This window comes from Adiantum capillus-veneris, chromosome 3 (assembly GCF_014529385.1).
Source record: "Adiantum capillus-veneris isolate H3 chromosome 3, ASM1452938v2, whole genome shotgun sequence".
Taxonomy (NCBI): Eukaryota; Viridiplantae; Streptophyta; class Polypodiopsida; order Polypodiales; family Pteridaceae; genus Adiantum; species Adiantum capillus-veneris.
In genome coordinates, this window is record NC_140933.1 from 34,187,201 (window position 1) to 34,198,573 (window position 11,373).

The following is an 11,373-nucleotide window of genomic DNA, read 5'->3' on the forward strand; positions in this document are numbered from 1 at the left end:
CTGGATATGGATGCCCTAACGTACAAAAGGCTTACGAAATCTTCAGCAATGTAGCAACTAGCTCTTTGTGTTTTGTTGGATCAAAATTAGGATTCATGTCTACATCCCAAAGAAGCTACATCTCCTGCATGCTCATCATATCACGTCTAAGGATCGATCCCCAATCTAGTCACACTCCCATATCTCACAATGTGGAAGGTAGCACGCGCCTCCCAATTTATGGACATCACTGGTGTGAGCATCTCTGACATCAAACTCACCAAGAAAGCCTGGATCCTCCCCGGCCAAAGTTGCACCATCATCGACCTCATGCCCGTCAAATATGCCTTCGACGTCCAAGCCGAAAACTTCCATTCGTCCTCCCTACCGTCTTCACCATCGACCTCATCAAATACGCCTGATGCAAAAGATCCCGCCTGTGTCCTACACTAGATCCCCTCTCCTGGGTCATGGAAATAACAATTCCCCATTTGCAAATTCTTATATAATAATAAGCATGCGATGAAACACAATTTTCACAAACCTGTTCTTTTTCCCTTGTTAATCAACATATGTTAAGGCTTCAAAAAGATAAGACTTGAAGCAAAAAATTACAAGAGGAGTCTCGAATTGACTGTTGACAAAAAAAATGATGTTCTGCAACACATTAAGCCACCTACCCTGCTTATCTAAACATTTAAGTTTTGAATACTTCTCAAAAGAATCAATCATAGCTTATAGCAAGTAAGCACTCTCTAGTGAGTTATGCTCGTAATAAGGCCAGTCGCCATACTTACAAACATCATAACGCATCTATCTCTTCCACTTTATGTAACCAGTCAACTAAACTAATTAAAGACCTCACAAAACTGCATTGCCCATAAAATTATTTCTTTATTTTTTCACTACACAGAAGTAGTGCAACTAAACTCCCCCAAAGACAATTCATGAGCGAAAAGGAAACAGATTTCTTTGGAATGGTATTTAGCAAAAGGAATCAAAACCACACAAACCATCTCAGCAGTTTCACAAATGTTACACTCTGATCGTTACAAGACTGACTAACTCCAATGAGTCACACATATGAATTTGCATTTAGCAGCACAAAAAAGGAAAAACAAAAGCATGTGGGACAGACAATGAGCAACATACATTGCTTTTTTCTGAGCGTCTACAATTTCGAGCTTCGACACTACCAAGGCAGGCACCTGAGAAAATCAGAGAAGCATCATCTAGCTGATGTAAAACAACTCTAAATCAAAACGCTGTCTTCGTTTGAGATCCAATAGGGAACCTTCAAGGCTGCACCTCAGAAAAGCATTGTTTCTACTGTCCTAAACACCGGGGCTTCAGGGATTGAAGCAAGTCTCCTAATAGGAAAGGAGGCATGTGCCAAACTCTGCATTAATGCTTTACTAATCATCCAGCCCAAGTTTTCGCCAGATTTTTCATCTCTGAGACAATTGCTTAAACAACCTCAGCCACTATCATGATGTACAATATTGTCAAGCCTGCACTTGCACCATACAAAAGCCATTGACAAGCAATTATACAGAGAATGTTCATGAAAATCAAGGCCGCAACCTCTTCAAGCCTGCCCGTGCCTCTTGTGACTTGAAATCCAATATCAACACACGCTCATATATCCTTTTAGCATCTGCAAAAGACTAATTCCTTTCATAGCAAAGACCCAGCTTGCAAAGAACCTTCGGGTTATCTGGGGTGATTTGGAGGCATTTCTTCAAATCAGGAATGGTAGCATCCACATTCCGCCGGCCTTTGGAGGAGAGAGGAGGAGGTTGGCACGCCGCAGGAGAGCATCACACATCTCAGAAGGAATCATGACATTTTCCATGTCATCTGAAAGGGCTATGTTCAAAGAATCAATGACAATTAAAAGAAGTTTGCAAGAATCCATTCCCTCCCATAGACACGAAGTAACACCATTGCAAGCATTTAATAAGGGGCAGTGAGACAGGATTAACAATCGAGGTTCATGAGCCATGTCTCGAAGCAAACTATACACGGGCAACGCAAAAATCAAGGAACTACAAAGTCCCCTCTCCCCCCTTTTGGCCCGGATGACCTCATGTCCCACCTTCATGTCGTTTGACATTCCACCTTCATGTGTCTTTTCACTTATGCACTTAGATGTTTTGAAAGGATTTCTATTTTTCCCAAGTTTGAGAGGCCTTGATCTCTCTCTCTCTCTCTCTCTCTCTCTCTCTCTCACACACACACACACACACACACACACACACAAAAACTAGTTTAAACGTGGCGTAAGAGAGTCGGGAGCGATATGTTTCAAGATATGACTCAGAGTGATGTAGAGATCATGACTGAACCATATTGTAAAAATGAACATTTTGCCGTGTATATGCGAGAATTTTATGACAAGAGTGAGAGATCTCAGAGCAGACGAAGCACGCCAGAGGCCAGAGATTTGAGGAGAGAGGGAGAGACGAAGAGCCACTCCTGCACTCCCCTCCCTACATTCTCATTCCCCACCTCCACCTCCACCTCCACCTTCCAGTTGCCTGCCCCTGCCCCATCCACCTCGTTGCCCACTACTACGCTCACCTGCGCCATCATTCATGTACAATATACACAACAAACATCATATACATGCAACACACACGCACAATCATATTGAAGCTCCTTAACATACCTGCAAGCGTGAGGGTGAAGGCCAATACAGGAAAATGGAGGAGCCTTACGTCAGCCAGGCCTTCTTCTGGAAGAATTCCACCAGAGAATCCAAGGCTTCCTCCTCCTCCTCCTCCTCATATAAATCTGCATATGCCAAGTGGTCGCGCACGCTTGACTGCAGCGGAGTTACAAAATGGCTTCCTTTCACCTCCTTGATTATCACCAGCTTTGCCAGCTTCTCTACCGGAGCTGCACTCTCACGCGCCGGCTCCATTCGTTAGCTCTTTACTCATATCGATCTACAAGTATACATTAATAAGCCATGAGGAGGCGTAGCTACCTTTGCAGAATCTTGGAAAGAAGGCACTGTCCTCTGCCGTCAGTTCCCCTTCACTCTTGCCTTTCCATTCCTTCAAGTGCTGGCCCAAGTCGGCTTCGGCGTACACTCCTATACCGTAGAATTTGATTTGCAAGTAATGTATTTACGTGTCATAAATCCCTGCACGCAGTAGCGTTCGCACACTCGCTAGTCCGCTTCTTAGATCGCTGCAGCATGTAATATTTAAGTGGAGTTAAATGCTACCGTTTCCCAGAAGCAGTAGCTTTCTGGAGCTGGAGGAGGTGGAAGACATGGTTGTGGGGAAGCTCGCGCTTTCGAAGACCACACATTCCGATTCCGATTCCGAGCCCACTGTCATGACACAGGCGCAGCCAGAGTTGTTCAGTTGGTTAGGTTAACCAATCAAGCTCGACATAACCGGTCGCATAAATCAGGGCGGCATGGCAACAACACATCAATTACAATTTAACTATAACTTACTGGCGCTCGAGTTGGCGTTGTAGGCAAGACGTCGGAGAAAAGTTCAAGCACGCTCCATGCTCTCTCCCGTTGGTAGGACGATCCCTTTGCATTCCACCTCGGGCCCTCGCGACTCCATCCCATCGTCAGGAAACGTGGCGTGCTTACTCTTTGCAACTGCAACAACAGACGGCTCCAAGCAGGTTTTCGCACGCCCTTCTCACCTCAAAAAGAGCTGGCCGTCCACGTGGAGGACATCTGTGAAAGGACGCCCAAGGTAGCTCAACACTAAGGCCTTTCCTTAGCAGGCCAAAAAACATATTTTCGTGTGTGTAAAATTCACTAAAATTATGCAAGGTGAAGCTTCAGTTTAGCATTTTAAAACAATAGAATAAGAAAAGTAAAGACATGTCAGGATGCTAAATGAAAGTCTCCATCATGCACTAAAAACAATGAAAGTCTCCCTAACCCAACACAACACTAAGGGTTTCTTTTAGAAAGCCAAAAAGTGGAAGAGGACCAAAAAGACTTTGTGTGACCCAATTTTCAATGGTCCTCTTTAAAGAAAGATGTACACAAATATCAACACCTTTTACAAAAACCTAAAAAAAATATTAAAAAACAAGCAATTGTATATGTGTCTTCCATCCGATTGACTTGCATCCACGCTCCACAATTTGTACCCAAAATCCACCCACCTTACTATGGCCTTCTTCTGCAGGCCAAAAAACTCATCAATGTGTGTGTGTGTGTACAATGTATCTATAGAATTTACTACAATTATGCATTGTAAAGCTTCACTTTAACATTCTAAAACAATAAAATGCAAGAAAAGTCAAGACATGGCAAGATGTGAAATGAAAGGTGAAATAAAAAGATCCATGTACTATTTTAAAGTTGAAATAACATTTAAGGTATGTCTCAATCATCACATTGAAGGTATGTCTCAATCGTCACTCAAAACAACGAAGGTATGCTAACCTATTTAAGGTATGTCTCAATTATCACTGAAAACAATGAAAGTATGCCTAACCCAACACTTCTCCTGTAAGGCTTCTTTTAGAAGCCAAAAATATGAGAGCGATAAAGTCATTAGGTTGAGTTTAGCTGGAATCACTGTTCGAGAAAGGATTGCCTCAGCTTAGCCTTAAGACGGTTGAAAATGGAGACTAGCCGATTGCAAACCATGGCAAAGGGAAGAAAAACGATGAAATATGTGAGAAAATAGCTCAAAATCTTACAAATGTACGTTAGTATTTTCGGTTGCTTATTTGTTAGGAGGAAATTCGACCGCCGGTCGCTTAATAAAAGAGTCTTTCTCGAATATTGACTAAAACTAATTTATACAATGCATGAAAGCTGAAGCGTGAGGCTGTGAAAAGAAATGTGAAATAAAAAGAACTCATCAATGTGTGTGTGTGTGTGTGTGTGTGTATCTATAGAATTTATTAGAATTATGCAAGGTGAACCTTCACTTAAATATTCTAAAACAATAGAATGCAAGAAAAGTCAAGACATGTCACGATACAAAATGAAAGGTAAAATAAAAAGATCCATTTACTATTTTAAAACTCAAATAACATTTAAGGTACGCCTCAATCATCACTAAAAACATTGAAAGTATGCCTAACCCAGAAAGTATGCCTAACCCAACTAACCTCGAAGGTAGAAATCCAAAAAAGTGAAAGGATCACGATGTCTTTCTAAAACAACAAGAAAGTAATAAAATTATTAGGTTGAGTTCAACTAGAAATTTACAGCGTTCGAGAAAGGATTGCCTCAGCTTAGCCTTGAGCGAGTTGAAAATCGAGACTAGCCAGTTGCCAACCATGGTAAAGGAAAGAAAAACATGTGAGAAAATAGTTAAAAAATCATGCAAATTTTAAAATTTTGCTAGTATTTCCGATTTGCCTCTTTGTGAGGAAGAAACTCGGCCAACGATAGCTTGTAAAAGAGATTTTTCTGAATATTGAATAGAATTAATTTATAGAATTCAAGAAAAGTCAAGCCATGTGAGGCAGTGAAATGGAATGTGAAATAAAAGAACTCATCAATGTGTATATATATATATATATATATATATATATATATATATATATATATATATGTGTACATGTGTGTGTATGTATGTATGTATGTGTGTGTGTGTATCTATAGAGTTTACTAGAATTATGCAAGGTGAAGCTTCACTTTAACATTCTAAAAGAATAGAATGCTAGAAAAGTCAAGACATGTCACGATGTGAAATAAAAAGATCCATTTACTATTCTAAAACTTAAATAACATTCATGGTAAGTCTTCATCATCAGTGAAAACATTGAAAGTATGCATAACCCAACTCTTCTCTAAGGCTTCTTTCAGAAAGCCAAAAACCATTTTTTTGGCCATGTTTTTCAAGGAAAACTATCTAGATAGTGCATTGATAGAATTTCCACTTGGTCCAAGAAGACCTACAAGAAATAAGAGTGAATTTTTGGCTTTCTAAAAGAAACCCTTAGTGTTGTGTTGGGTTAGGGAGACTTTCATAGTTTCAGTGTATGATGGAGACTTACCTTTCATTTCACATCTTGACATGTCTTTACTTTTCTTGCATTCTATCGTTTTAGAATGCTAAAGTGAAGCTTCATCTTGCATAATTTTAGTAAATCTTACACACACACACACACACACATGTTCTTTTTTGCATTCTATTGTTTTAGAATACTAAAGTAAAGCTTCACCTTGCATAATTTTAATAATTTCCATACACACTCACACATATATTAATTAGTTCTTTTTATTTCCCGTTTCAGTTCATGACTTCACATAAATTTACATTTCTTGCATTCTATAGCTTGATTCTAGTCAGTGTTAACGATCCAGAAAGTCTCTTTTATTAAGCGGTTTGCTGGTCGAGTTTCCTCCTCACAAAGAAGAAAATCGGAAATACTAGCAAAAACTTTGATTTGCAAAATTTTTGGACAACTTTCTCACATATTTCATCGGTTTTTCTTCCATTTACCATGGTTAGTAGCTAGCTAGTCTTGATTTTCAATCGGCTCATGCTAAGCTGAGGCAATCCTTTCCCAAACATTGATACCAGTTTAATTCAACCTAACAATTTTATCACTTTATTAGTGTTTTTGAAAGCCGTCGTGACCCGTTCACTTGTTCTATTTCATACCAAGATTGAGAAGGTGATGTCACAGAATTCAAGTCTCTCCCTTTTGTTTGATATTGATCTTAATTGTTTCAAAGTCAAGCTCAAACAAACTCTTTCACATGAAGGACATAGTGAAATAGTTCTTGTCACAAACATTCAATCAAACCTAAGAGCAAACTCTTTCACAAGAAGGACATAGTGAAATAGTTCTTGTCACAAACACTCAATCAAACCTAAGAAGAAACTAAACGTTATTTTAAGGTATAATCAAAACATAAAATTGAGATTTATTGTGACCTATCGAGGGGGGAGGGGGGGGGGAGAGAGAGAGAGAGAGAGAGAGAGAGAGAGAGAGAGAGAGATACCTCGACTCCAACCAAGTGAAAGAGTGGGGGGGCACTCCCATATGCACACATTAAAATCCAAAAATATTCAAATGCCACATGAAGAAAATCCAACAATTCAATTCAATGGTAAAGGAATTGCACCAAAAATCTTCGCTTTTTCTTATGCCCTTATATATGAGTGTTATATTAATTGACCTCATGAAAACATAAATCATATCAAATATTATTGAGAGTTTAAGAATTGATCTAATTCTTGTATAAATATATCAATACAACAAATTACACAATAAAATGATGTATGCTATTGAATGAAAAAATCCCATAATATCTTTAGGATACAAATGAATATTGAAAATATATAAACCTAATCCTATTAATAATACATGCACTAAAGTAACAAGGTGACATTTACATATCAAAACAAAAGTTGAAAAACAAAATTTTAGTTGTGAAAAAAATTCTAAAGCTAATCCCTAATAATAATACATGCACTAATTAAGTAATAAGGTGACATTTGCATATCAAAACCAAAAGTTGAAAAAAATCTTAGTGGTGATAAAATTCTTTCATTTAAGGACAATTTATAAATTTTTAGTCAAAAATTATATGTAAATGAAAAGAAAAATTACAAAGAAAAAAGTATGTTTTAAGTCAAAAAGTTGACAAGAAAATCATTAGGTCCTTAAATGAAGAGACCCAATATTTATAAACTAAACAAAAATTTAAAAAAAGTCAAGTGTGCATAATGGTGAAAAGAGACAGTTACATTATAAAAGGAAAATATAGCCTTTATAAAACTTATAAAATAAACAAAGATTTAAAAAAATAAAATCAAGTGAGCGTTAAATAAAAGGACCAAATTACATTGATGAAAAGACCCATTTACATTATAACAAGGTAAAGATTTACGGTGGCCTACATAAGAGAGAGAGAGAGAGAGAGAGAGAGAGAGAGAGAGAGAGAGCTACCTCGACTCCAGCGAATTGAGAGAGTGGGGGGGCACTCCCATATGCACACATTTAAATCCAAAAACGTTCAAATGCCACATGGAGAACATCCAAGAATTCAATTCAATGGTAAAAGAATTGCACCAAAAATCTTCTCTTTTCCTTATGCCCTTATGTATGACTATTATATTATAAATTGACCTCATGAAAACATAAAGCATATAAAATATTAGTGAGAGTTTAAGAATTGATCTAATTTTGTATAAATATATCAATAAAAAAAACTACACAATAAAATGATGCATGCTATTAAATGAAAGAAATCCATAATATCTTTAGGATAGAAATGAATATTAAAATTTCTAAACCTAATCCATAATAATAATATATGCACTAAAGTAACAAGGTGATATTTACACATCAAAACAAAAAGTTGAAAAAAAAAATCCTAGTTGTGGAAAAATTCTAAAGCGAATCTCTAATAATAATACACGCCCTAAAGTAATAAGGCAACATTTGCATATCAAAACCAAAAGTTGAAACTTAGTGGTGAAAAAATTCTTTCATTTAAGGACAATTTATAATCTTTTAGTTAGAAATTGTCTGTAACTGAAAAGAAAATTTACAAGGAAAAAAGTATGTTTTAAATCAAAAAGTTGACAAGAAAATCATTAGATTATTAAATGAAGAGAGTCATTTAAAAACTAAACAAAGATTAGAAAAAATTTCAAGTGAGCATTAAATAAAGAGACACTTACATCATAAAAGGAAAATATAATCTTTATAAAACTTATAAGATAAATAAGGATTTAAAAAAGAAAAAAATTCAAGTGAGCATTAAATAAAGGGACCAAATTAAAATGATGAAAGTTTCAGTTACATTATAAAAAATATATATGACCTTTATAAAACAAGGAAGTCAATTGAGCATTAAAAGAAGGGACCAAGTTGAAATGATGGAAAGACCAAGCTCAACTCACATGTGTCGCCAATCTATGATTCTTAATCAACGGTCCAAAAAGTGCACCAATTATCCACCCACTCTCCTATGGCCTTCTGAAGGCCAAAAAGTAAATATACCTTCATAAAACAAGGAAGTCAATTGAGCATTAAAAGAAGGAACCAAGTTACAATGATGGAAAGACCCATATACATTATAAAATAAACTCACTTGACATCTATCTCCAATCCGTGTTTCTTAATGAACGGTTCAAAAAGTGCACCAACTCTCCATCCACTCTCCTATGGCCTTCTGAAGGCCAAAACCAATCATAGAAGACTAGGATGCATTCTAGTAATCCATTGAAGTCTCCTTAGAATGGGATGCACTCTAGTAATACATTGGAGTACCCTTAGCATACGGTACACTCATTGAAGTATTCATCACATTGACAAATTCTTGTTTGAAAGAAAAATTATATATTATAGTAAATTTTTTACAAATCTTGGAAGCAACACATTAGGGAGAATATTGCAAGAAACATCTTGTGTGCCACAAAAGAGAACATTATTAGTCATTGTTTCAGATCTTTTGTCTTGAGAAGTACACATCGAGAAAATTCTTTGTCTCAAAATCATCATGTTGGTTTAAAATTGTGTTCTATGTATAGTATCTATAGTTTCTCATGAACAACCATCCTAAAAACCATGGAATTATTGTTCCTTATGAGAAAAGTTTAGAGTTTCTCAAAAGTATGCCTCCACGTGTTTAGAAAAATGACATATGTTTTCGTCATGTTCTATGTCATTCTATATGGAGTGTCATCAAGTATTTAGATATTACCGCCCTCCAAATCTTCAAATATCCTCCAAATATAACTCTATTTTTCATGACCAACTCTTTTGAACCTAACACAATGTTTGGATTTTTGCAATTCTTGTTGCTCATAAACATGTTGAACTTGGGAATTAGGGTTGGCCGTTCAAAGCCTCTTAGGTTTGGCTGCTCTCATCCGGATTAAAGCCACATCCGTTTAGCCACTTTAGTCTGTTTAGGGCTAGCTCTTAGGGTTAGCAGATTATGGTTTGGCTACTTTGAGTTGGCTGTGTAAATCTACTTAGGGTTGGACGCTCTAAACCGGCTTAAGGCCACGTTGGTTTATAGTTTTAGTCCTCTTAGGGTTAGCGAATTATGGTTTGGATTCTTTGAACTAGCCATGCAAAGTCACTTAGGGTTGGCCACTCTAAACTGGCTTAGAGCGACATTGTTTGGCCATTTTAGCCTCCAGGGTCACTACATTAAAAGAGGCCTATTGCATGGGTTAAATATTAGGGATTATTTTTTTATATTTTGTAGCCTTTTCACATACACAAGGGTACTGAAAAAAAGATCTTGAAAAAATATTACAGATTGAATAGAAAAAGGGTCCATTTTATTTGTGAAAAATTCACATCTAATGGGTTTCATGAATAGTCATTCAATATATGCGATATATAGATTTTACATATAGTGAATCCCCAAGGTTTCCGTCTACGTAGGGCTAGCCTCTTAAAACTTGCTGCTTATGGTTAGGCCTCTTTATGTTGGACATGTAAAGCTGCTTAGAGTTGGCCGTGTAAAGCCACTTAGGATTGGCCATTTGAAATTGACTTAAGACCATGTTGGTTTGGTCATTTCAGTCCACTTAAGGCTAGCCACTTAGGGTTAGCAACTTATGGTTTGTTCGCTTCAATTTGCTTGTGTAAAGACACTTCGGATCAGCTGATCCACCTTGTACCTATTGATGGTTTGGGCAAGATAGCAAACATATATGGAAAGTGTATAAACTATTTCTAAAGTCCATTTTCATTTAGGAGAGAAACGACCCAAATGGACTTAGATATGGCTTGTGTATTTGCCATTTGTGTTTGTCGCTTTGCATAGAGCATGCCCACTTACCTATTGATGGTTTGGATGAGACTTATGCAAAGCGATTAGCATGAACGGAAAAATGGCAAGAAATTCCTAAAGTCCAATTGAATTTTTTTCTTTAAAAAACTTCAAAAACACTTTTCTATCTTTGCCGTTTGTATCAACAAAAGTACAAAAGGCTTGCTCAAACCACCAATAAGCAAGTGGTCAAGCAATATGCAAAGTTACAAGCACAAACAGAAAGTGCACAAGCTGTTTTTGAAGTCCATTTGCGTTTTTCTTATAAAAATGCAGACAAACTTTGCAAATGGCTTGTCCTCTTTCTATTTGTGCTTGATGCTTTACATATAGTTTATCTAGATACTTATTGATGGTTTAGGCGAATCAAATTCAAATTCAAATGGCTTGTTCTCTTGCCATTTGTGCTAACAATATAGCTTGCCCAAACCCTCAATTTGCAAATGGACAAGCTACATGAAAAAAAACAAGGGCATACGATAAGCTATGTGTAAAATGATAAGCAATGTGAAAATTTGTAAGCAAAAATGGCAAGTATGCCAATTGTTTTAGAAGTATGATTGCATTTTCTAGAGCAAAATGCAAATAAACTTCAGAATAAACTTGTGCACTTGCCATTTATGCTATATAGATTTCTT

At 36.8% G+C, this 11,373-nt stretch overlaps 1 protein-coding gene across 1 annotated transcript; it reads right to left on the reverse strand.

Moving 5' to 3' along the window:
- Positions 1-889: 889 nt before the first annotated feature.
- LOC147460724 (uncharacterized) lies at positions 890-3,798 on the reverse strand. The gene is made up of 7 exons (XM_086499371.1): positions 3,452-3,798; positions 3,215-3,322; positions 3,086-3,130; positions 2,972-2,982; positions 2,801-2,880; positions 2,651-2,716; positions 890-2,562 (listed from the first exon to the last, which is right to left on the reverse strand). Exons 1-7 carry the CDS (start codon positions 3,572-3,574, stop codon positions 2,480-2,482), a joined length of 516 nt encoding a protein of 171 aa, XP_086355497.1. The 5' UTR covers positions 3,575-3,798; the 3' UTR covers positions 890-2,479.
- Between the last annotated feature and the right edge of the window lie 7,575 nt (positions 3,799-11,373).

Excerpts from the sequence above, each read along its gene's own strand:
- LOC147460724 (XM_086499371.1), bottom strand. The coding sequence starts at position 3,574 with ATGGGATGGAGTCGCGAGGGCCCGAGGTGGAATGCAAAGGGATCGTCC. Across the intron at positions 3,131-3,214 it reads GCTACTGCTTCTGGGAAACG|GGATTTATGACACGTAAATA; the intron begins GTAGCATTTAAC and ends TACTGCGTGCAG. Across the intron at positions 2,717-2,800 it reads TAACTCCGCTGCAGTCAAGC|AAGAAGGCCTGGCTGACGTA; the intron begins GTGCGCGACCAC and ends GAATTCTTCCAG.